This window comes from Rhinopithecus bieti, unplaced genomic scaffold (genome assembly GCF_001698545.2).
Source record: "Rhinopithecus bieti isolate Rb0 unplaced genomic scaffold, ASM169854v2 scaffold_15801, whole genome shotgun sequence".
In the NCBI taxonomy this organism is placed as follows: Eukaryota; Metazoa; Chordata; class Mammalia; order Primates; family Cercopithecidae; genus Rhinopithecus; species Rhinopithecus bieti.
In genome coordinates this window covers 275,767-302,192 of record NW_016808372.1, presented here as the reverse complement: position 1 = coordinate 302,192, position 26,426 = coordinate 275,767, and the positions used below count along the sequence as shown (strand labels likewise).

At 35.5% G+C, this 26,426-nt stretch overlaps 1 protein-coding gene across 2 annotated transcripts in view; it reads right to left on the bottom strand.

Annotated features, from left to right (window-relative positions):
* Nucleotides 1–1,527: 1,527 nt before the first annotated feature.
* Nucleotides 1,528–26,426, bottom strand: part of LOC108538516 (vacuolar protein sorting-associated protein VTA1 homolog) — a 79,976-nt gene continuing 55,077 nt past the window's right edge. Inside the window, exons 6-8 of one of the 2 annotated variants that reach the window (XM_017886662.1) lie at nt 23,163–23,339; nt 17,740–17,820; nt 1,528–3,781 (exon numbers count right to left, since the gene is read on the bottom strand). In XM_017886662.1, coding sequence (XP_017742151.1) covers nt 3,636–3,781; nt 17,740–17,820; nt 23,163–23,339 — 404 coding nt within the window. In that variant the 3' untranslated portion in view covers nt 1,528–3,635. The remainder of the gene's footprint in view (nt 3,782–17,739; nt 17,821–23,162; nt 23,340–26,426) is intronic. The other variant, XM_017886663.1, reaches the window with a different exon arrangement.

Sequence of the window (26,426 nt, the reverse complement as noted above, 5' to 3'; positions counted from 1 at the left end):
CACTGTTATCAATTTCACTTGGAATGGTCACAACAACTTGGAAACATTGCACTTCAATCTAAGTGTGAGAGGAATTCTGCAACTTTCCCTACTGCAGTACGTGATTACTTATTTTTTGCAGGCATTCAGGTGAATCTGGAGTCAACCTTTACTCCTTCTTTTATGTTCATACCTCATATCCAGTTTACAGAAATCCTGTGGCTCTACTTAAAAAAAAAGCTGCCAGAAACCAATCCCATTTTATTACCCCCAAGGCTACTCCTGGACTAAGACATCGTAACATCTCACCTTGATTATTGTAATTTTTTTTTCTGAGGAGTCTCGCTCTATCGTCCAGGCTGGAGTGCAGTGGCGCCATCTCTGCTCACTGCAACCTCCGCCTCCTGGGTTCAAGCGATTCTTCCGCCTCAGCCTCTTGAGTAGCTGGGATTGCAGGTGCATGCCACCATGCCAGGCTAATATATATGATTTTTATATACATACATTTATATATTAATAAATATATATATATTCATATATATTTACTAGAGACAGGGTTTCCCCAGGTTGGCCATGCTGGTCTCAAACTCCTGCCCTCAGGTGATTCACCTGCCTCGGCTCCCAAAGTGCTAGGATTGCAGGTGCTAACCACCGCTCCAGGCCTATTGTTAATACTCTTTTAACTGGTCTCCCAGCTTCCTTCCTTACCACCCTCCTTATGGTCTATTCTCAACATAGGAGCCAATATGATTATTTCAAAAGTCAAGTCACATCAGGCTACGCTTCTGCTGAAAACCTTTCCATATAGCTCCCAGTCAAGTCCCTAACAAAAAAGCTGTATGATCCTAAGCTTTTAGCTCCCTCACCAGCTTTTCTCCCACTTCTACCCTCTGACCTGATTTCTGTCTTACCTGTTGGGAATGCTCTTCCTCTATGTATGTATCTGCCTAACTACTCTTTTCCTTCTTTGCTCAAATGTTACCTCGGGGAGGTCTACGCTGGCTATCCTATTGAAATATGCATATGTCTGTACACACGTAAACATCTCCTATTCTGTCCTCAATGTTTCCTCCATAGCATTTATCACTATTTAATACAGAAGTTCCCATAGTGTGGTCCCCAGAACTTTAAAGTTCGCAAGTGATGCTGATGCCGGTCATCCAGACACCACACCTTTGAGAACCAGTTTCAGGAGAATCTGTTCTCAGACTTGCAACATTTCTAATTTGGGTAGAACTACACCACTCAAATTTTAGGGACCACCTTAAGTGTCTCTTAAAACTCAGAAGGCTGGGACCCATCCCTAGAGTTTCTGATTGGGTAGGACATGTGGGGCCCAAGATTTGTATTTCCAATCACACTCAGAGAGCCACTGATGAAATGTACTGTATATTTTATTATCTATTTCCTGCCTTTTAGAACGTTAAACTCTGTGACGGAGGGACCTTTTTTTCCCTGCTGTTTCTGCTTGCAAAGAACAATACCAGGCACATAGTAGCTATTCAGTAAATATATATTGAAGGAATAGATGAAAATTGCTCATCCTATTGTTACATCAGAACACATCTCCTAATTTTACTGTAACATTTTATAGGAAAAAATACAAATACAAAGTTAACAAACATTGTATAGTTCAATCCCCTCATGCAAGAAAGCATTTTTAAGCACTGGGCCACATAGACAACTGGGATTTCCTGATACTTGGGAAATAAATTATTAACAATTTACATTACTAGAGCATTACTATTGACACTAAACATTTATGAAATGCTACCAAGGTACTAAGCACTTCGGGTACTGTCTCTTTTAATTCTCGTTAACTATTGAGATGGCTAGTGGTGTCATTTCCATTTTACAGAGAAGGGCTCTGTCACACCATGCAGCCCACTATCAGTGAACTCCATAGTTTCTATATCATCTCCTTCCCTTCATGTGCTCTCCCAACTGGGAACCAAAAGGTACGGTATGAAATAGGAGGTGATAGGTTTACTTTTTAGTGTCCAGACATACCAAGGTTTAAATTAAAATTTGCTGAACATCGTATAACACTAAAGGTCATCCTGGCGATCTAGTAACGTTCTGAAGAGCACTGGATTTCTAGATGCAAATGTGGAACCCTACAAATGTTCATACATCTTGTAAAAGATAGGAAAATGTTTTTTAGGAGGCATGTTTTTTGGGGATATTTTTGTGATAATTTAGAATAGTCAGTCTGAATATTTATTCTACCAAACCTTGTACAATAGCATTACATTTATGCAGAAAATAATGGATATAAATGATTATGAGTTAGTGATGCGTTTTTTCCCAAACAGGCCATTAGACTAGGTGTCTTTTTCTTAGAGGGCCAAACAGTAAATGTTTTCGGACTTGCAAGCCATACAACTCTGCAGTTGTGAAAGCAACCACAGACAAAACATAAATGAATGAGTATAGGTTTGTTTCAAAGAAACTTTATTTACATTAACAGGTGGCCAATCCATGGGCCAAAGCTTGCTCACCCTTGTGTTTAAAGATTTCCATCTTAGTAGCATGAATAAAATGGACCAGATAAATTTCAGGTAACTTTGTCAAATTTATCTTTAAAAACAACAACAACAAAAAAACTGTCTCTTCCTATAGAAACACCCATATTCCTATAAATAAAATGACTTTTAAAAAAGACAATTCTAGCAGGCAAATAAAAAGACATTTGTCTTTGTAGTAAGTTGAATTAGCTAAATGAATCCTTGTATTTATTTTTCACACAGTACAAATGAAGGTGGTACACAGTAAGTTCATAATTCCCCACAAAACTTATAAACTTAACAAATGGGAATCTAAACGTAATATTCTGAATCATCCATAGCTATCCACTGTGTGGAATCCATTCTACAGCAGCAGAGGAGTACCTTAATTTAAAGCACCAAGTTTCCAGGCAAGTATCTGCTTTTCATTCTCTAATACATGCAGTCAAACTGCCTATGCAGCAAATACCAATTCATCTTATGCTTTAATAGATAAGGTAAAGCAGTTGGGAAATCAACATTATTCGTAAGTCTGAAAGTGATTCTACCTCTTTACCTTATCGTATTTTCTCCCATGAAATACTAAACTTTTAATGGAGTTATATTTAACATGAGAATAAAAAAAAAAATTGAACTGAATGTCTTTTCAGATTAATCCAGCAGTTTAGAATGTTCATATTTGTTTTATGTCTTGAGGGAAACAAAACATAATTTCTAATTTAGAATATTCTGGCAATCTTTATTAAAAGTTACATTTATAATTTTATAGCAAAGTAATATCATCTGTTTGTCCAAACATTAAAGATTTCAAAAAATTCCCCTAATGTATGTAAATACAAAGGTTATTCCCAGTATACGTTTTATAGAGGTGTGTTTTCATTTGTTGAAGCAGGGTTCAATGGGAATTTTTAGGGTCTTGCTGACATCAGCCCTATATACTCAGAGATGACTGAATCTACTAAATGGACAATGAAAACTGGTTGAGGCTGCTGATGAATGCTTCAATAAAAATCTGATACACACAGATTTCATTGTCATATTAAACGAAACCAAGTCTTCCTTAAAACTGTGATCCTGATAGGCTGAAGATAGAGTAATGGACTGTTAGTTCCTCATGCCAAAAATACATGGGTCTGTTATACAAAGGCTTCATTCTCTGCCTGTCGTCAGTAACTTGAGCGCCTTTTGTAGATTCTGTACAGCAGTGCTTACATCTTCATACTGCAGAGCACTGCCAGCATATTTGCAGTACTTCTGAGCTCTAGCAAAGTCCTCTGGGGTTAGACGAATATCCCCTAGAAGAAAAAAAAAATCAAGATATTTATAAGAATATAAAAAGTGTTCTGTAAGGTTGGGCAAATGCTTATGTTTAAGATTAAAAAATATATTTAAGGCTATGTAAAAACCGTAGTTTTAGTCAATCTCATAAGAACTTTGATACATTTTCTTCATTCTTTTCAATTGTCTTTTTATTACTAAAATAAACCATAGACACTTAGATGAATAAGATTTTCCTTCAAGAAGCAATAAGGACAAACAAGGATAGTAGCTTTGGTGTCTATGCTAGAATCACTCAGCCTTTCTCTTCATGGAACAATACACACAGACTAAACCAATTCAACCCTCATTTGAGCTGGAATATAAATATCCCCTTCAATAAAAAAAAAGTGAATAACAAACTTTATGTAAAGAAAACCAGGTTGCTTAGCTTATTTTAAGCATGAAAATATTTTACATTTTTGTGCCATCTATGTAAAAATCTCTTAAGGTTTCTTAAATTTTATATCACTGAAATATGCAATTAAACATGTAAACAACCATTACATATTATTTCTCTAAAATTTATTCTTAGCAAGTTTCCTAGTTATACGTATGATTAATATGTAGGGCCCAACTAAACAATTTCAGTAACAAAAAATTAAAAACATTTCATTTAATCTAAGACGCAAATTTCCTTGAATATACATTTCTAAAGACAAAATTAAAAATGGACATTATATCTTGTCTTTTGAAATAACCACCATTTTCTTTGGAAATTTTTATGAGAATTCTAAGGAGTACTAATCAGAAGGCTGGGAGGCATAGAATATAACAAGCAGATAACATATTTCAATTCTGTTTGAAATAAGTGCAAGACTGCACTGATAAATAGAATGACTTCATTTAGTTGCTTTTAATTTTGCCATATGTATATATTTTATGCTGTGTGTGTGTATACACACACACAGCATTTCAAAGATTTCAAAGTAGGTAGCAACTCCAGGCAAGCTGATACAATATTCTGATCCAAATTATTGCTTTATAAAATTTTCAAAAAAGAGTACTGAAACAATATATGCTACAGTTTCCAGCACAGTGCCAGGCATCTGTAGGTACTCAGTAACTTCACTGCATGAATATGAAAAAGTTATATTTTAAATTATTTAGTCTATTTTAAAACTAAGTTCATATATAATTAAACATTAATTGCAGATTTTAAAATACACATATATTTACTAGTGTAGGGTACCATAGTAAGTCTTCGAATATTTGTTGAACTAGTAGTATTTAAGATTACATAAAATTTGGCCTTCACTGTTGTGAATCAGGGATTACCGATTCCAATTTTAATAGAGGTTACTGACTTGGCGTTTGTTGCCCATTAAATGTAAACATCAGCTATCCTGCAGTTCTGTTTACAATTTAGTCAGGTATGCTCCAGTTCATATTTCTGATCTTGAAAAATACCTACCAGATTCTTTAATGGTTTTTCAAAATATATTTACCCTACATATGCTGTCTAGGTGAGAAAACATCGTTGAAAATTGAGTTTACTTTAATGCTACATTTTGTGCTTTAAGTCTCTCCTGTCTCAGGGCACTCTTTTAAATATACAGGGCATCCATCCAGAATTTACTGGACGTGCTGAAAGAAGGCCGTAATGGTCAGATTAATCTTATTTCTACAGCATTGGCTTTAGCACTGTTTGGCTGATGTATCACTTATTAATAAGGTAAAAAGGCAAGATCTCTGTTACTATTTTTGTTTTATAAACTTATCTACTAAGGATTAAATTATTTTAAAACACAAATATAGTATTTTGTGAAATAATTTCAATATTTATAAAATGTGAATGAAAATATATTAACAGAAAAATATAATTATAAAATATATAGTTTACAGACATGCATAACTAATTATATAACTCATATATAAAATACAAGAACTAAATAACAACCAGTGTATAGATTTAGATCCAAAATGTAATTCATAGACAGATATTAGATTTATTTTCAACAATGAAAAATATAAGCTAAAAAACCATGTTACTTGCTATTTTGTAACACATAGGCTCTCCTTTATTTTAAAAATATAGTAGTCTACAATTCATTAATAAAATATGAATTAAATTCTTAAACTAAGTAAAATAAAATGCCACCTAATTATGAGTCTTTAAAATTAGCATTTAAAACTCAACAAACAAAAAATATATAAGGGTAAACACATTTCAGAAAGAGAACAAGTGTTAAATTTCAGTTTATCTGATTTTATACTCAAAATGGTCAATATAAGCTTAATGCACCAAAATAAAAGCTGTTTTTCTATCATTAACATTTACTAGAGGCCATAATCAGAACCACAGTATGTGCAAGTGGACCCTAAAGATGTTTCAAAGATTAGAGGGGTTGCCTAATATATCTCTCTTCTGAAATTTTAGCTTATAAGTTCCAGATGAGTTGCAGACAGGACCATCTATATATAAGAAAGCTTCATCTCTTCAGAGGTCAGGACAAGATCAGGCAGAAGAGAGCTAGAACTATCAGTTAAATTCTCTACTACAGTGGCAAAGAGAGCCTGGGTCAGCACTGGATCAAAGATAACATTACTTGGTGTGAAGAGAAAACATTGTGTGCCCAGTTGACATAAGCATCCATTTCCAAGGTTGATATATCTAACGTCATAAGAGAGGATAGAACACTTGTAAATAATCTCCAAAATGAGTCTTTAGAGGCTCTTTCCAATTTTACTAGATAGTTCTAGAAATTCTTATGTCAAAGGCCTTGGATGATCTCATTCTGGTATACTCTATTATCCTTTGACTTGGATGGAATGCACAGGACACAGACAGAACCTTCATACATACAGGCATTGCTAAAAGATGTCACTTAACAATTTCAACGACAGTAGTAATGCATACAGGCAGAATTTCATTATGTCAAGGGCTGTGCTAAATACTATTCAGATATTATATCACTTAATGCTCAAAAACCTTTTTTTTTGTTTTTTTTTTTTGAGACAGAGTTTCGCTCTGTCACCCAGGCTGAAGTGCAGTGGCGCAATCTCGTCTCACTGCAAGCTCCACCTCCTGGGTTCACACCATTCTCCTGCCTCAGTCTCCCGAGTAGCTGGGACTACAGGTGCCCACCACCATACCTGGCTAATATTTTTTGTATTTTTTTTTAGTAGAGACAAGGTTTCACCGTGTTAGCCAGGATGGTCTTGATCTCCTGTCCTTGTGATCTGCCTGCCTCGGCCTCCCAAAGTGCTGGGATTACAGGTGTGAGCCACCACGCCCAGCCAATGCTCAAAAAACTTTATGAGGTAAGTTGTCATTCACACTCTCATACTATTCAGAGATGTAAAGGTAAAAAAAGTAAACACTGTGCTTCACCTACCTATGCAATCCCACTCTCCAGAGTCAGCCACAAATTCATTACAATATATTTAATATCCATTAATATCACACATATATGCATTAAAAGGTGATTAAGTACTAAGCACTAAGGAGAAATATGTAGCAGAAAAGGGATATAAGAAGCACTAGAAGCGGTGGTAATGGTAGTCACAGTGATTATAAATGCACTATTTTTTAAAAAACACTTTATTTTTTAGAGCAGTTTTAAGTTCACAGAAAAGTTGGGAGGAAGGTACAGAGATTTCCCTTATCTTCTCTTCCCCACCATGCATAGCTTCCTCCATTATTAAACTCCCCAACTTGAGTGGCACATTTGTCACAATTGATGAATCTGCATTGATCCATCAGTATTACCCAGAGTCCATGTTAGGGTTTACTCTTGATGTTGTGCATTCCATGAGTTTGGACAAATTTATAATGACATATATTTATTGTTATAGTGTGATATGGTTTGGATTTGTGTCCCCACTCAAATCTCCTTTTGAATAGGAGGAGAGGCCTGGTAGGAGGTGAATGGATCATGGGGGTGGATGTCTCCCTTGCTGTTCTTGTGACAGTGAGTTCTCATGAAACCTGATGGTTTAAAAGTGTGTGGCACCTCCCCCTTCATTCTCTTATTGCCGTGTGAAGAAGGTGCCTGCTTCCCCTTTGCCTTCCACATGACTGTAAGTTTCCTGAAACCTCCCAGTCATGCTTCCTGTGCAGCCTGTGGAACTGTGTCAATTAAATCTCTTTTCTTCATAAACTACTCAGTCTCAGGTACTTCTTCATAGCACTGTGAAAACAGACTGATATAGAAAATTGGTACAGGGAGTGAGGCACTGCTATAAAAATACCTGAAAATGTAGAAGCAATGTTGGAACTGGGTAACAGGCAGAGGCTGGAACAGTGTGGAAGGCTCAGAAGAAGACAGGAAGATGTGGGGAAGTTTGAAACTTCCTAGAGACTTGTTGAATGATTTTGACCAAAATGCTGATAATGATATGGACAATGAAGTGCATCCAGCCTCAGGTGGTCTCAGATGGAGATGAGGAACTTATTGGGAACTGGAGGAAGGTCATTTTTGCCACGCTTTAGCCAAGAGGCTGGAGGCATTTTGCCCCTGCCCTAGAGATCTGTGGAACTTTGAAACTGAGAGAGATGATTTAGGGTATCTGGCGGAAGAAATTTCTAAGCAGCAAGGCATTCAAGAGGTGACCTGGCTGTTTCTAAAAGTATACGCTCATATGCATGAACAGATTATCTGAAACTAGAACTTATATTTAAAAAGCAGAGCATAAAAGTTTGGAAAATGTGCAGCCTGACCATGTGGTACAAAAGAAAAACCTATTTTCTGGGGCAAAATACAAGCCTATGCATAAGTAAAGAGGGGCCAAATGTTAACAGCCAAGACAGTGGGGGACAATGTCTCTAGGGCATTTCACAGACCATCATGGCAGACCCTGCCATCACAGGCTTGGAGACCTAGAAAGAAAAAATGGTTTCATGAGCCAGATACAGGGCCAGCTGCTCTGTGCAGCCCTGGGACATGGCACCCCAGCTGGTCCAGCTCCAGCCATGGCTAAAAGGGGCCAAGGTGTGGCTTGGGCCATGGTTTTAGAGGGTATAAGCCCCAAGCCTTGGTGGCATCCACATGGTGTTGGGCCTATAGGTGTGCAGAAGGTAAGAGCAGAGGTTTGAGAACCTTTGCCTAGATTTCAAAGAATGTATGAAAATGCCTGGATGTCCAGGCAAAAGTGTGCTGCACTGGTGGAGCACTCATGGAGCACCTCTACCAGAGGAGTGCAGAGAATAAATGTGGGGTTGGAGCCCCCATGCAGCATCCCTACTGGGGCACTGCCTAGTGGAGCTGTGAGAAGAGGGCCACCATCCTCTAGACCCCAGAATGGTGGACCTACTGACAGCTTACATCATGCACCTGGAAAAGCCACAGACACTCAACACCAGCTTGTGAAAGCAGCCAAGGGGGCTGTACCCTGCAAAGCCACAGGGGTGGAGCTGCCCAAGGCCTTGGGAGCCCACCTCTTGCATTGGCATGACCTGGATGTGAGACATGGAGTCAAAGGAGATTATTTTGGAGCTTTACGATTGAATGACTGCCCTGGTCGGTTTCAGACTTGCATGGTGCCTGCAGCCCCTTTGTTTTGGCCAATTTCTCCCATTAGGAATGGGAGCATTTACCCAATGCCTGCATCCTCACTGTATCTTGGAAGTAACTAACTTGCTTTTGATTTTACAGGCTCATAGGTGGAAAGGACTTACCTTGTCTCAGGTGAGAGTCTGGACTATAAACTTTTGAGTTAATGCTGAAACAAGTTAAGACTGGTGCACTACTGAGAAGAGATACTTGCATTTTGCAATATGAGAAGGGCATGAGATTTGGGAGGAGCTAGGAACAGAATGATATGATTTGGACTTGTGTCCCTGCCCAAACCTCATGTTGAACTGAAGGAGGGGCCTGGTGAGAGGTAACTGGATCATGGGGGTGGATGTCCCCCTTGCTGTTCTTGTGATAGTGAGGTCTCATGAGATCTGATGGTTAAAAGTGTGTGGCACTTCCCCCTTCCCTGTCTCCTGCTGCCATGTGAGGAAGATGCCTGCTTCTCCTTCACCTTTCGCCATGATTTAAGTTTCCTGAGGCCTCCCAGTCATGCTTACTGTTAAGCCTGTGTAACTGTGAATCTTAAACCTCTATTCTTCATAAATTACCAGTCTCAGGTAGTTCTTTATAGCAATATGAGAACAGACTAATACACAGTGTCATGCAAAACAGATTCACTGCCCTAAAACTTCTCTGTGATCCACTCATTCATCCCTCCCTCTCCCCCTAACTCTTGACAACTACTGATCTTCTACCTCTTCTATTGTTTGCCTTTTTCAGAATGTCACATACTTGAAATTATACAGTATATAGCTTTTTAAAATTTCACTTTGTAATATACATTTAAGTTTCCTCCATGTCTTTTCATAGCTTGATAGCTCATTTCCTTCTAGCACTGAATAATATCCCATTGTCTAGATGTACTGCAGTTTATTTATCCATTCACCTACAGCAAGATAATCTTGGTTCCATCCATGTTTCGGCAATTATAAACAGAGCTGCTATAAACCTTTGCTTGCAGGTTTTCATGTGAATATATGTTTTAAACTCATTTAGGTAAATACCAAGGACACAACTGCAGGATCCTAAAGTAAATATATTTAGTTATGTAAGAAACTGCCAAACTGTTAAAGTGGCTGTATCATTTTGCATTCCTACCTGCAATGAATGAGAGTTTCTGTGGTTCCACATCGTCACCAGCATTTGGTGTTGTCAATGTTGTACATTTTGGCCATTCTAACAGGTGTGTAGTGGTATCTCATCGTTTTAATTTGCATTTTCCTGATGATATATGCGGTGAAGTATCTTCTCATATGTCTGCTTTCCATTTGTATATCCTCTTTGGTGAGGTGACTGTAAAGGCCTTTTGCTAATTTTAAAAGAGGGTTGTCTGTGTTATTGTTTTTTAGGAGTTTTATGTATGTTTTGTTAACAGTCCTTAATCAGATAAGCCTTTTGCAATGTTTTCTCTCAGTCTGTGGCTTGTCTTTTCATTTTCTTGACAGCATCTTTAGAAGGGCAGAAAATTTTAATCTTAATGAAATCTGCCTTATCATTTCTTTCTTTTATGGATCATGCATTTAAAAAGTCTTTGCTCAGCCCAGGGTCATCTGGATTTTCTCTTTGCTATCTTTCAGAGGTTTTATAGTTTCGCATTTTACTTCTTAAACTTATTTTTATTAAGGTAAAGTATTCATATATAATTTGCCATCTTTATAATTTCAAAGCATGCATTTCAGTGGTAATAAAAACACGTATATTCTTTTTTTTCCATTTTCATCCTCCACGCCTTCCCCCTTTCCTTCCTAGCCTTTGGTAACCACCAATCTACTCTCTATTTTCATGAGATCCACCTTTCTTTGCTCCCACATGTGAGTGAGAACATATGATATGTGTCTTTCTGGGCTTGGCTTATTTTATTTAAAACGATGACCTCTAGTTCTATCTATGTTGCTGCAAATAATATAATTCTTTTATTTTTTTGGTTGAATAATATTCCATTGTGTATATATACCACATTTTCTTTATTCATTCATCCACTGATGGTCATTTAGGTTGATTCCATTTTTGGCTACTGTGAATAGTGCTGCAATAAACATGAGAGTGTAGATTTCTTGCAGCATATTGATTTCCTCTTTTGGATTTTCCTTTGGAATTGTTGAATCATATGGTACTTCTATTTTTAGTTATTTGAGAAACCTCTGCACTGTTCTCTATGCCTGTCTTTTGGTATGAGCCATTTTAACTAGGGTAAAATGATACTGCAATGTGATTTTGATTTGTATTTCTCTGACGATTAGTGATGTTGAGCATTTTTTCATATACTTGACATTTCATATATGAAATGTTAGATCTTTTGTCCATTTTTAAATTGTATTATTTGTTTTTTGCTATTGAGTTGTCTGAGCTTCTTATATATTCTGGTTATTAATCCCTTGTCAGATAGATGGATTGTGAATATTTTCTCCCATTCCATGGGTTGTCTTTTCACTTTGTTGGTTTTTTCCTTTGCCATGCTGAAACATTTTAGCTGGATCTAATCCCATTTGGCCATTTCTGCTTTATTTGCCTATGCTTTTGAGGTCTTCAACAAAAAAATCTTTGCATAGACCAATGTCCTGGAGCATTTCTCTAATGTTTTCTTGTATTAGTTTCACAGGTCTTAGATTTGAGGTTTCAGATGTAAGTCTTTAATCCATTTTGATTTGATTTTTGTGTATCATGAGAGATGGGGGTCTACTTCCATTATTTTGCATATAGTTATCCAGTTTTCCCAGCATTATTTATTGAAAAGATCGTTCTTTCCCCATTGTAGGTTCTTGGCACCTTTGTCAAAAATGAGTTGGTTGTAAATGCATAAATTATATCAGGATTCTCTGTTCTGTTCCACTGGTCCCTGTGTATGGTTTTATGTCAGTACCATGTTGTTTTGGTTATCATAGCTTTGTAGTAAATTTTGAAATCAGACAGAGTGTGATGCCTTTAGCTCTGCTCTTTTTGCTCAGTTCTGCTTTTGCTATTCAGGGTCTTTTATCATTCTATATAAATCTTCGGGTTCTTATTTTTTGGTGAAATGTCATTCTGCGAAGAATGTCATTGGCATTTTGATAGGGATTGAACGGAATCTGTAGATTGTTTTGGGTAGCATTGTCATTTTAATAATATCAATTCTTCTAATCCATAAGCATGGAGTATCTTTACATTTTTTATGTGTCCACTTCTATTACATTAATCAGAATTTTATATAGTTTTTCTTACATAGATATCTCATCTCTGTAGTTAGATCAATTCCCAGGTATTTTATATTTTTTTGTAGCTGTGGTAAATGGGATTGCTTTCTTAATTTGTTTTTCAGATTATCTGCTGTTGGTGTTTATAAATGCTACTGATTTTTGTATGCTGATTCTGTATCCTGTAACTTCACTAAATTTATCAGTTCCAACAGTTTTTTGGTGGAGTCTTTAGGTTTTTATAGGCATAAGATCATGCCATCTGTGAGCAAGGCTAATTTGTTTTCTTCCTTTTCAACTTGGATGAACTTTCTTTCTTTCTTTTGCCTAACTGCTCTATTCTCTATATTATAAAATTGCTCTATACTAAAAAATTCTATAGAGAGTATTAATTCTACCAGTGGATTTTATACCTTGAAATGTTTTCTTCTGCACATTAGTGTTTTCTTTCAGACTGAAGAACTCCCCTTAGCTTTTCTTGGAAGATGGGTCGGCTTTTGTGTCTAGGAAAGACTGTACCTCTCCTTCATATTTAAGTGACAATTTTGCTGGATACAATATTCTTAGATGATAGGATTTTTTTGAAAATGTTGTTCCAAGCCCTCCTGGCCTGTTGAGAAGGCTGTCGCCAGATGACTTGGAGCTCCTTTATATGCTATTTGCTTCTTACCTTTTGCTGTTTTAAGGACCTTCTCTTTGTCCTCGGCCTTTAGCATTTGATTACTACATGCCTTTAGGTAGTCTTATTTGGGGGTTGAATCTGTTCGGTGTTAAAAAAAGACCTTCCTGTACCTGGATATTTATCTTTCTCAAGTTTTGAAAAGTTTTCAGTTATTATTTCTTTGAATAAGCTTTCTACCTCTCGTTCAGCTCCCTCTTGAACATCAGTGGCTCTTAGATTTGGTCTTCTGAGGTAGATGTCTATATCTTGTAGCCAGTCCTTTTCATTCTTTTTTCCCTCCTCTGACTGTGTATTTTCAAATAGCTGGTCTTGGAGCTCACTGTTTTTTTTTCCTCTGCTTAGTCCATTCTGCTGTTGAGAGCCTCAAAAGACTTTTCCAGTTTGGCAAATGTATTTATCAGTTCCAATATTTTATTTTTTGTTTTGAAAAATTATTCCAATATCTGTCAAATTTCTTTATGGCTTTTCTGTATTATCTTAGAGGTCAATGAGTTTTCTTAAAATTGTTATTCTGAAGTCTTGGTCAGAGAGCTCACAAACTGCTGTTTTGTAAGGGTCAGTTTCGGGATTTTTTTTTTTTTTTTTTTTTTTTTTGACGGAGTCTCATTCTGCCACCCAGGCTGGAGAGTGCAGGGGGGCGATCTTGGCTCACTGCACTCTCCACCCCCCAAGTTCAAGTGATTCTCCTGCCTCACCCTCTCAAGTAGCTGGGATTATAGGCATGCGTCACCACGCCTAGCTAATTTTTTTTGTTTGTATTTTCACTAGAGAGACAGTGTTTCACCATGTTGGCCAGGCTGGTCTTGAACTCCTGACCTCAGGTAATCCGCCCACCTCAGCCTCCCAAAGTGCTGGGATTACAGGCTTGAGCCACCGTGCTCGGCCAGGATTTTTGCTTTGTCCTTTTGAGAAGGTCATGATTCCCTGTTTGCTGTTGTTTCTTGTGGGTCTTTCCCATGTCTTTGCACTGGAAGAATTAGTTATTTATTCCAGTTTTCTCTGTCCAGCTTGTTTTGGTTTTTATTGCATGTATTTGCTGACAAATCTTCACTGTTATGTCGCTACCTCCTTTTCAGCTCTAGGTGGCGCCGTACGCGCAGGTTTCCCTCAGTTTTAGTAAATGTTTGGAGCACTGAATGTCCCAAATGGATTACACTGGCAGTGTGGGAAGGCAGACTAGGTAGGGGTTTGTGCTTACAGGACCTAGGAAATATACCTCCTGCAGCTTGGTACTGCTGAACAGCCACTCTGATTTGGTGTCTCCTTTGGCCAAGATGCAGAGTGAAGTCCCTGGGGCTGGGAATAATAGTCTCTGCTGGTCTTCAGTGATATTTTCCCTTCAGGCAGTCATGATGCTACCTGTGGGTTAAGGCAAGGACAGGTCTCCTGCCAAGGAACCCAAGAAGGTGGGGACGATGGTTGACCACTTCAATTTTACTTCTTCCAGTGTAGAAATTATGAGGTGGCGGAGATTTTCTGTGTGGACATAAGGGCAGGGCAGAAGCATCAAGAAAGTGGAAGTCCGATTCTCCTACTGGAGTTTTTCCACTTCTCTGTGGCCCAGGAACTATTTCTTCCTCATACTTGGGCTCTGGGTTGTTGCTGGTGTCGATCTCGGTGCTGTATATTTGTTTTTTTTTTTTTTTGTTTGTTTTCTGTTGGTGGGGAATGAAGTCAGTATGCTTCTACATTGCCATTTTGGAACCAGAAGTCCCTAGTTTTGGAGTTCAAATTTAGGCATCAGACTATTTTGAGTTAAATTTTGAGATGAGTGGAAGGTCTGTGTCTAGATTCACTTTTTTGTTTTTTTGCTGTATGTGACTGTCCTGTTATTCCAGCACCATTTGTTGAAAAGAGTATCTTTTTTCAATGGTATTCCCTTTGCTCCTTTGCCAAAGATCATATGACTTTTTCTATATGGGTCTATTTTTTGGACTCTCTGTCTCACTGATCTATTTGTCTGTTCTTCCGCCAATACCATACTGTCTAATTTACTGCAGATTTATGTTTTGAAGTCTAGGTGGTGTCAGTCCTCCAACTTTGTTCTTCTCCTTCACTACTATGTTGACTATTCTGGGTCTTCTACCACCCCATATAAACTTTAGATAGCTGGAGTTCATATGCATCAAATAACTTGCTGGGATTTTGATGGGAACTGTCCATAATCTATAGATCAAGCTGGGAAGAACTAACATCTTGAGAATACAGAGTCTTCTTATGCATGATTATGAAATCTCCATTTATGTAATTCTTTGATTCTTTCATCAGCATTTTGTAGTTTTCCTCATACAGATCTTGTAATGGGTTTTGTTACATTTATACCTGAATATTTTTGGTGGAACGCTAATGTAAATGGTACTTTGCTTTCGATTGTTGTGTTTATGTAAATACAAACACAATGGCAGTGTATTTTAATTTGAAATCCCACTTGTTTTGTGCTATGTGGAAAGCAATTAATTTTTGCATATTAATCATGTATACAGCAATCCAGCTATAATTGCTTATCAGTTTTTTGCTTGATTCTTCCAGATTTTCTACAGACCATCATGTCATCTATGAACAAAAATAGTGTTATTTTTTCTTTCCCTATCTTTATAGCTTTTATTTATTTTTCCTTTCTTACTGCACTAGCTAGGACTTCCAGTATAATGTTAAAATGTCAGTGTTGATGTTTATATTTCATCCTGAATGAAGTACTCTATGTTTTGTCATAAGCCTGGTACCTTTTGAAGGAGAATGTTCTTTGTGTCTAAGTCAAATGAAATCCTTTTCTTTTTTATTCCATAATTCTATTACTGTTCAAAATCAAGGCATATTTTGTTTGCTTCCAAATTAAGATTTCTTATATAATATCAAAATTTTCTTAGATGTTTTGTTTTAGTTTTTTTTTTTTTTCTTACTGGCAGGATTCTACGGCTTCTTATCTATGTCTTTCATATTCTGAAGCTTCTATTCTATATATTACATGAAATTCATGTTACTTTTCTTAAAGGAGGGGAGTTCTCCAATTTCCTATTCTAATTTTGGAGCAATTGCTTTCCAAGCATGTGGGAAAGCTATCATAGAATCTTTCTTCTTTAGAGTATCTAAAGAAGTATATTTCACCATTTCTTATATTCCATATTTCACTTTTGCTTGATTACCACCCTTATCTTGATGGAGTACATCCTAAGTTCCTTAAAAAAGGTATGTGCTAGGCAAAAGGTGAGAGTTCTTACATATATAAAAATTATTTTGCCCTAACACCTGCCTGACAGTTTAGATGGGTAAAGAATTCTAGGTTTCTGGTTCTACGTGGTAGACTAAGCATATATAATTAACTATTCTTCCTCCTGAAACCATAATGAAATGATAAAGTAACACAAAAGGAAATAAATCCACAAAATTGAAAAGGAGAAGAGAAGAGAAAAAGAATGAAAAAACTGAAAAGGGAAAATTGACAAGAGATTTAAAGAACATCTCCCTAAAACTGTGTAACAAACTGCCCAGATAGTGTTAGGACTCTTAAGGTAGGTATGATATCCAGCTCACCCACAAAAGGCTCTCCTCATTCCATGGCTGAGAGGCAGGAAGGCTTAATTAGCCAGTTCCCACTCATACAGGGAGAACAGAAAATTCGAGGTGAAAACACACTGACAGACAGTATTAGAGGAAACTAAATAACAGCTATTAGAAATAAATGGCTGGGCACGGTAGCTCAATTAAAGCTTACCAAATATCCCAGCACTATGGGAGGCTGAGGCAGCCGGATCATGAGGTCAAGAGATCGAGACCATCCCCTGGCCAACATGGTGAATCCCCATTTCTAATAAAAATATAAAAATTATCTGGGCATGGTGGCGCACGCCTGTAGTCCCAGCTACTGGGGAAGTTGAGGTAGGAGAATTGCTTGAACCCAGGAGGCAGAGGTTGCAGTGAGCTGAGATTGCGCCACTGCACTCCAGACTGGCGACAGAACGAGACTCCATCTCAAAAAATAAAAGAAAACAAAAAAGATCTTCACTTTAAATATAAAAGGATTAAATATCATCTGACATAGGAAGAAAACAAAAGTCTGAATGAGAAAGACCAAAATAAACACAATGCCTGATTTGGGCTAAAAATCAGAGAAGTAAAGATTATACTTAAACCAATCATTTAGCCTGTAAACCAAACAACCAAAGTAACCTCAGAGATTTTTATTTACAATAATGGTCAGTTCCTTTCTTTTTAGATAGATAAGTCACAATCAGAACTCACAATAATCTTGAACTAAATTAATATAATCTAGCATTGGCTTCCATGGCAGCCTTGGCTATACGTCTGTTCTATATTCGGTAGTGCATGAAGAAAATAACTGTAACAAAAGAGGATACCTTTGGATGTTGGTATTTTTAATATCAAACAATCCTGGTTCATTTGAGAATCTAGTGAACATAAGCATTCAAGGAAATTTATTTCAAATTACCTAGAAATTCAAATTTAAGTAACAACATTTAAATATATGGTACTGTCAAGGTAAAATTACAAAACAGCAACCCAAAACAGGAGATAAATGTATCTCACAAAACAGTCAGCTGACTTACCCTGGGAAATTGTATTGAAAAGTGCGGGATCAATGGCAGGTATAGTCTGTTGAGTAGGTTGGATAGTATTACTTGCTACACCTGCAAATCAGAAAAGCATAAATGGGTATAAAAGTATTACACTTTTTAATTATACAGTAGGGCAGCACTTAAAAATCATGAGGCAATTTCATTATTTTATTTATTTTCTTGAAACATCAATGGATTCTAATTGGATATACTTATTTGATGTTGGAGGATATCGAGTGTTTACATATGTGTATGGGTTATGCTTTCCTAATATATATTTTGTCTAATGCTTCAGATTACTTCTCAATTAAAGCTTACCAAATATCTGTAGAAGTAACAGACTTCCTACCTTTAAATTTCTCAGCCAATTTAATTTGGTGATAAAGTAGGACAAAATTCTAATTTAGTTTAACTTAGAAGATGAATCCAGTTTCATCACTGTGCATGAAATTTCAAATTAATATTTGTAATTTTCTAGTTTACACATTTTAAGATATTTTTATATATCCTAACAATTATCCAATAAATAACAGTTTTGACTTTGTTAGAATGTTTCAAAACTGTCATATTAATGAGTAACTTAGCATTCTTGATTAATGGTAAGGAATATACTAAAGTTGAAGATTATTCATTAATCATCTAAAAAACTAACAAAAGTGTTAAAAGCTCCCCCCCGAAAAGGACTGAAATGATTCTATCAGCAGGAAAACAAAATGAGGAAAAGTTGATTATGGCAAATCAATGGAGTTAAACAGTCTCTCAAAATGGACTGTTTGCCAAACTAATACACTGAATTCAAACAGGCGATTTGTAGAAAGGGTAAAGTGGGAAAAATACTGGAATAAGAAAAAGGAAACAGAGAAAAAGGTTAAATAAAGAGGAAGTTTCTAGGGGAATGGATATGTATCCACTGAGAGTTCTAGAATAACGGTTTCACAAAAGATGGCTGAAGTTCTAAAATTTTCTAAAGGTCTAAAGTTTTTCTCGTATGAAGTTCCAAAGTTCTTCTGGTGTGAAGTTTTGACTTTTAAGATTTTTCTCATTCCCAACCTAAGAGAAAAAATGGTTTAAATATACATTACTTACCTCACTTAATTGTGCTTAAGGACAAACTCGCTCCATATTTATACCCTTTGGAACTATTAAAAGCCATACAAATCTTGTTTTTTAACTAAAAATTGAAACATTTTAAAGTACATAGGGATACAGATGAACGGTGAAGTACAAATTTTATATAGTACAAAAAAATATAAAGGAGAAAGCCTGCCTCTCCTACTCCAAAGCACTTTAGGGCTAGCACCAGTTTCTATGACACCTTTCCACCCACCTACAAATAACTGTGTGTCCAATCCAATCCATGTATATATGTCAATGCTGTTCTTTGCTGAGAAATTTGTGTACTTGTCTAAACCAAAATCTTCTAGAAGGCATACTGTGTGTGTGTGTGTTTTGCAAATGGTAGTAAGTTCTGCATACTATACTGTTTTATGCATTTTTCACTTAATGTGTCCTAGCAATAATTCCAGATTAATATATATAAGTCGTGCTGTTTTTAATGGTTAGTGTCCCATCCTCTGCATGCATAGTTTATAAAGCAATCCACTACTGATGGACATTTAAGTTTTAATTTCCAATCTTTTGCTATTACAAATAATCCTACAGTAAATATTCTTATATACTGTGTATATGAATATATTTATAGAAAACTGTATAAAATATAAATCCAAAGTGAGGAGACAGACCAATTTTAGGCTGATATATTCAATGACTATTTTTTGCTTGATTTTGATAAATACTCACCGAATGTATTTAAATTATAAACATCTGACAATTTTCTCCATAAAAGTTGCCAAACACTGAAAGGCATATAAATATATATTATTTTAAAAATGCTAGAATGTAAAATCTGAGATGGATCTTCAGAGACTAGTCGTGTCTAGTGCTTTGAAACAGGTGTACCTATAGCTTATGTAGATTACATGTATTTTTCATATATATCCTTATAAACAAGGTAAATCTACTACACTTTAACGGTCCAATCTATAGATCAATGCCATTCGTTGCTAAGTAATTTGCATTTCTGCCTAAATTAAAATACTCCAAACAAATCTCTAAATAGAGAAGGCTATCCAGAAAGTGTGATTAAACAGACTCCTGAAAGAACATAATAACATTTGGAGAGACACAGAAAAAGAGAGAAAGACATGTTACCTACATTACCTATGAGGAACAGCATAAGCAAAGAATGAGTGAAACCTTAATCATGAGAGATAGTGTTGACAGAAATGTGTAGGCCAGAGTATCAACAATAGGATATCAAAGCTTACAGAAGAATGCAAACATGGTACTTCTGACACAAGTACACAGCCTATATTTTGATCTATGAAGTGAGTTGCATTTTACAATGAAAGGGTAGCTTTGATCATAAAATAACTTTATTATTTAATCTAGCTTTATTATTAAAATCTTCTCCTGTAATATGAACTATAAAAAGCTTTTGTTTCTTGAGAAAGAAAAAAACACACTGTATCAACTACACGTGATATCTGCGCAGTGGTGAAAGCACAAGAAGCAAACATTTCGCCTGTTTAAACAATCACTATCCCTGTCCTCATTGAACTCCCTTTGCTTTTTTGTGGAAGAAGTAAAACTGCAAATTAGGACATACTAATTCTTTTCAGCTATCTTAAGGAATTTCCCTTTGATAAAAGTGCATCCTGGACGTTTATATGAGAGAAAATAAATCATTCTTAAAGTGAGTAAGAAGGGAAACTTTGCTATTATTTAATTTATACATTAAAAACATTATTTTGTTTTTTATTAGGCAACTATGAACTTCTTTTTTTTACCGTTTCAAATATAATAGAAAAAAAATCTGGGGCTAAAAGGAGATTTCAACATCTCAAACCAATCTTAAGGGGAAATATACTATCAGAAAAGTAGGTTTTGAGAGGATTTGAGTTCCCTAGAGGAAGGAACATAGAAGGCAGGTGGCCAAAACATGAAGTCAAGAAAACTTGGATTCAAATCCTGGTTCTGTCATTACCGGGTATGTTTGTTTTCTTAGAATAACTGCTTAGTCTCTTGAGAGTTTGTGAATTAAAGACAGTAACATATAATATAGTTGCGCGAGAATAAGTGTGGAAATTAGCTATGATAATCATTTGACTGGTAAGGCTACAAGAGTGTATAAAATATGATAGGATCTCATTCTATAAAAGTTTTAAGTTTTTTAGTTTTATTCTTCCCTCTAAGGAACAAAAGAGAGAGAAAACAAGAGGCTCATGCTAGAGTTAACTGGATCAAATTGAACTGTTTATGACAGAAAACTTTGTAATGGAAAACCACCTAATATTTATCTTTATGTCATGACTATTCTAGCCAGGAGATACATTGTGTATTAGTTTGAACATATAAAACTACCAATACTTTATCGTTTTTGTTACACAAAACTAGCAATTTCATATGGATCAATCTACTATAGCCCTCCTACTAAAAGTGTTCTCTTTCGTATACCCATAGAGTTTACCTATATATAAAATATACATTGATATGCCTATGCCACAACTCTGCCTGGAGATATACTGTCTAAAATAAAACTTTTTGGACAGTCTTTCTATAAGGTTAATATTCTACCCCCAGTTGTGATACTTCTCTTGATTTGCATAATAATTTTAAGTGACCATTAACTTGCCATTAAATACCTTGTCTCTCCTTGGCACAGAAATAGGAAGGAAGAGGAAAAAAAAGAGGGAAAGAAGGCTAATTTACTGAACACTCATTTTGCGATAGGCCTACTACTAGTCCATTTTATAGTTTTCCCTTTTAATAATTAAAATAACCATGAGAATTATGATTAATTTCATATTAGAAAGAAGAAAAATTAAGGTCATGAGAAGTTAAATATCAGCTGAGTTTATGCTTTAGCACGGGGTAGAAACAAATAACCAATATGATTTGCCTCCTAAATGCATTTTATTTCCTCTTGGCTCCTCTATAGAATGCTTGTGTCTAGGACTCTTGATCGGATTTAAACCTTCAAGTATAATTTGAACAGTATTCATCTAAGGCAAACAGATCTAAGTAGCTGGTTTCACTTACATTATTCTACACTGGAAATAATGAATATTTCTAAACATAACAAAATACTTAATAGTGTTCCAAGAAATTTTACTTCCAAAACAAATGCAAATAGGTTTGTCTATTAATGTCATCACACAGGCCATAAAATATTGAAATGTCAGGGTAAAATATGCTGAATGAAGACACAAAAAGAGATCAGTGCTAAAATTATCATTTCATCAATAATCTTAAAGAAAATGTTAGCAATATTTTTGCAGATAATATAAACTTGAAAGTTTAAAACAGAAGGAAAGACACTAATCATACTTGATGTTACAATGATCAAAATAGAAAACTTGCATATAATGTAATTCACGCAAAATAACTTACAAGGTTTGGGTAAAATAAGGCTGACAAATGAAAGTCAATAAAGTAACAGTGTGTTACATAATAGGAACAGTAGAAATCAGGGCTCGAAGGATGACTATCATTCCATTCATTAAGTATTTTAAAGCATTTATATAGTTTAGTACCATAAGTCACCTGGGATAAAAGTAAATTTTTTAAGAAAAGTTTTTGAAAAAATTAAATGTAAAATTTAAATAATAGTTGCAAGTGTGCTACTTGGAGATAAAGGTGACACGTTGTCAACAATGCAATTAAAGGGAAGAGTAACTGAAATTTTGTCAAAGTGTCTTTACTGACCCTGACTTAACTACTGAGGACTAATTTTGTCAGATTTTTAAAAATAAAAACATACACATACAGCACTGATTTATTCAAAGATAGGTCTTTCCTTCCTGTTAGTTTTTTAAAGTGTCACATTTGTAAGGTTAAAAAAAAAATAACCCAAATCCCTCCTTTCACTTGTCTTATGATTTCATTGTTACTGAGATTTTATGCCTTAAAGCCCACTCCCTATCACGGGCAGAGGCATAGTCCCAAGGGAATGAAACAAACTTAGGTATCACAGTGAGACCCTAACTGACACATCCTTTAATCAACCCCACTCACCTCTGAGCCATTCTAAAACAATAGTGAGGGGAAAAGAAAGGGAAGAGAAGAAAAAGAAAAACAGCATATATATGAAAAGCATAGAAACTAATCTTATTAATAAAATATAAAGTTAATAGTAATCAATGCACATAATACTTGTCATTTCTCAAATAACGAGAATACAACTTTTATTAAAACTTTAATGAAAATAATTTAATGTTTCTTGTGGGTTCAAATGGAATTCAAGGAACTTGTCATGTTTCACGACCATCATTATGAGGCACATATATGATAAGAAATGCAGTTCTTATTTATAAAAGGGGAATTAAATAAATCATTCAGTTATAGTTTCCTACCTGTGCTGTGAGGCACTTCTGCTGGTGTATTAGCTGGAGCGTGTGCACCCGGAGGAATCTGTATTCCAGTATAGTTGCCTGATGGCATGTTGCTTGGGTCATAAGTTGAAGATGATGATGGCTGAGTTGGCTGAGTGGGCAGAGAGGCTGCTCCAGCATCTTCATTTTCTTCAACATCTATCAGATCACATATACACAATGTTATACTAGCTATTTTGAAATACAAATGCTAAGTATTCTTATTTCACTATACACATGACAAATAGGAATCTTTAAATGCAATTCTATTTAATGCAGTGGAGAAGCAGGCTCTCTATGCTTAAAACAATATTTTTAATTTTTTTATTTTCTTAAAAAATGTAAACGTACCTGACAATATGATTACCATGTCTTTCAGGTTAATATTTTCTAATTCTATAAAATCTCTGCATATAGTGTGTGTGCGTGTGTACATATGTGTGTAGATATATATATATATACACACACATATATATATGTATTTTTTTTTTTTGAGATGGAGTCTTGCTCTGTCGCCCAGGCTGGAGTGCAGTGGCATGATCTGAGCTCACTGCAAGCTCCGCCTCCTGGGTTCTCACCATTCTCCTGCCTCAGCCTCCTAAGTAGCTGGGACTGCAGCGGCCCACCACCACGCCCGGCTATTTTTTTTTTTTTTTGTATTTTTAGTAGAGACGGGGTTTCACCGTGTTAGCCAGGGTGGTCTTCATCTCCGGACCCTGTGATCTGCCTGCCTCGGCCTCCCAAAGTGTTGGGATTAAAGGCGTGAGCCACCGCGCCTGACCTATATTTTTCTTTAAAATAAACTTTCTTTAAACTTATGAAGACTCAAGGACATTTCTGGCAAAACATGTCACATTTACGCTATCCAATAAGAACTCCATTTTCTGACAGCTGACTTTCACTTAAGATTTACTGTGTACTAGCTACTAAATGATTGTGAGTTGTTCAATGCATTTAGCTAATAAAAACAGAGGAATAAAATTTTGCATTTAGCTATGTAGAAAGAAATGAGATATTTCATTTTGAAAAGTCCTGAAATGTAAACTTTTAAAATATACTGTATCATGAGCCGAATTTGAAAACTACTTTGAAAAACTGAATTTTGAGTATAAAATAACAATCAGCCACTATTGGTAATCATAATAACTTAGAATAAAAGCAAGCTAGAGCTACAGGTTCATCAAAGAGAATAGATCTTACTGCTTCCTACCACATTTTTAAATAACTTTTTTGTCTGATTATAAACAGGTTATTCAATGTAGTTAATTTCAAATAGGAAAAAAGTTAAATTTACTTACTAATCTGAGATGAGCATTTTATCAAGCAACCTTGTGGATGTATTTATACTTTACACACATTAACATGACTTTTCCCAATACTGGAGAACTCTAACGTTTTTACATTCTGAGAAAGAAAAAAGCTCCACAACATAAAAGCACTAGAGCATGATCAAAAGTTGGTAGAAACGAGAGTAAAGGTAAGAGGAAATCTTACCAGGTAACATTTGATTTTATGTGGCTTTTCATCTGAGGGCACTCAATAGTCTACACAAAAGAAAGAGTTGCCAAGAAGTGAGTCATGAAATGTTTGTATGAATCCCAACTAAATACCTACAAGTTCCTGAATTATGCACACTCAGGTAAGACTCTAGGGGGCCCTGGAGAAAAGCAACAACTTACAGCTGAAAGTGGGGGACAAAGTTTGAGTTCTGGCAAGTCAATGGTCTGCTTGAACAAGAATCAGGACTTTGCAGAGAAAGATAACAGGCTGCAGAGGAGCTTCAACATGTTATCAACAATAGAAGTTATTAAAAATCAGGGAAGAAAAGGAAAATGTGAAAAAAAAAGAGTCTACAAAAAAGACCTCAAAATGACTCTGATACTGAAAATCAGCAAAAACGCACTTTAAAGCAGCTATGACAAATTTGTTCAAGGCCATAAAGAAAAACATAGACATAACAAATGAAAGAGAAAAAACTAACCGGAGGGGGGAAAATTGTAAGAGGAGAAAAAAAACAGATGGGATTAACAGAAAGGTAATGGCAAAACAGGTTTAAATCTAGCTATAGCAATTACATTAAATGTAAATGAACTAAACACTATTTCTCACACGGGCCGAGAGTCAGAATAAAAAAGTGCTTTTATGTTTTTTGCAGGAAATGCACTTCAAAACACAAAGATCTAGATTTGTTTAAACTAAAAGGAGGAAAACTGACATACCATGCGAATATCCAGTAGACAAAAGCTGGTGACTAATTTTAATAATAAACAAATAGAATCAATGACAAGGAATATTAGCTGAGATAAAAGGACCATCATAATGATAAAACGTCACATAAATATCAAGCTGACAAAAGCTGGGGTGGTAAACTTTAAAATCAGGACAAACAGAATTAATAACCTGGAATATCAGCAAGATATAGTGGGATGTTCCATAATAAAAAGGTTAGTTCATAAAAAATAACTATAAAGGTACATGTGCCTAATATAATAACAGAGTCTGAAAATGAAACAAACTGACAGAACTAGTAAAACCACTATAGTTGGAGACTTAACACAGAACATCATAACCAATAACTGCAGAATACATTCTTTTCAACTGCACATGGGACATTCACCAAGACAGATCATATGCTGGGCCATGAAATAAATCTTGGTAAACTACAAAATACCGAAATCTTTTATAGTATGTTCTCCGACTAAAATGGAACTGAATTAGAAATCAGTAAGATATCTAGAAACATCTCCAACATTCTGAAATTAATATATTTAAATAATCCATTACTCAAAGAAGAAATCACAAAGAAAACTGTAATTATGGTGAACTGAGTGATACCAAAATTTGCAGGATGTCACTAAAAACCAATGCTTAGAGGGAAACTGATAGATTTAAATTCTTCTATCAGAAAAGAAAGATTTAAAGATCAAAGATCCACATTTCCTCCCTAAGAAGCTAAATAAAACAAAAGTAAATTAAACTCTAAGTGTGGTGCAGGAAAAAATAAAAGGAATAGAAAAGAAAAAAGAAAAAAACTTACTAAATACTTGTTGAAATAATAAAAAAAAATTAAAACATCTCTGTCAAGAGGTTGGGGGGAAAAAAGAGGAAACAGCTATTATGAATATGACAAATGAAGGAGGTGATATCAAATACATCCTACAGACATTAAAAGGATAGTTAAGACAATAAGAAAATATTATGCCAATAAATGGCACTACCTCAGGGAAATGAACAAACCACTTGAAG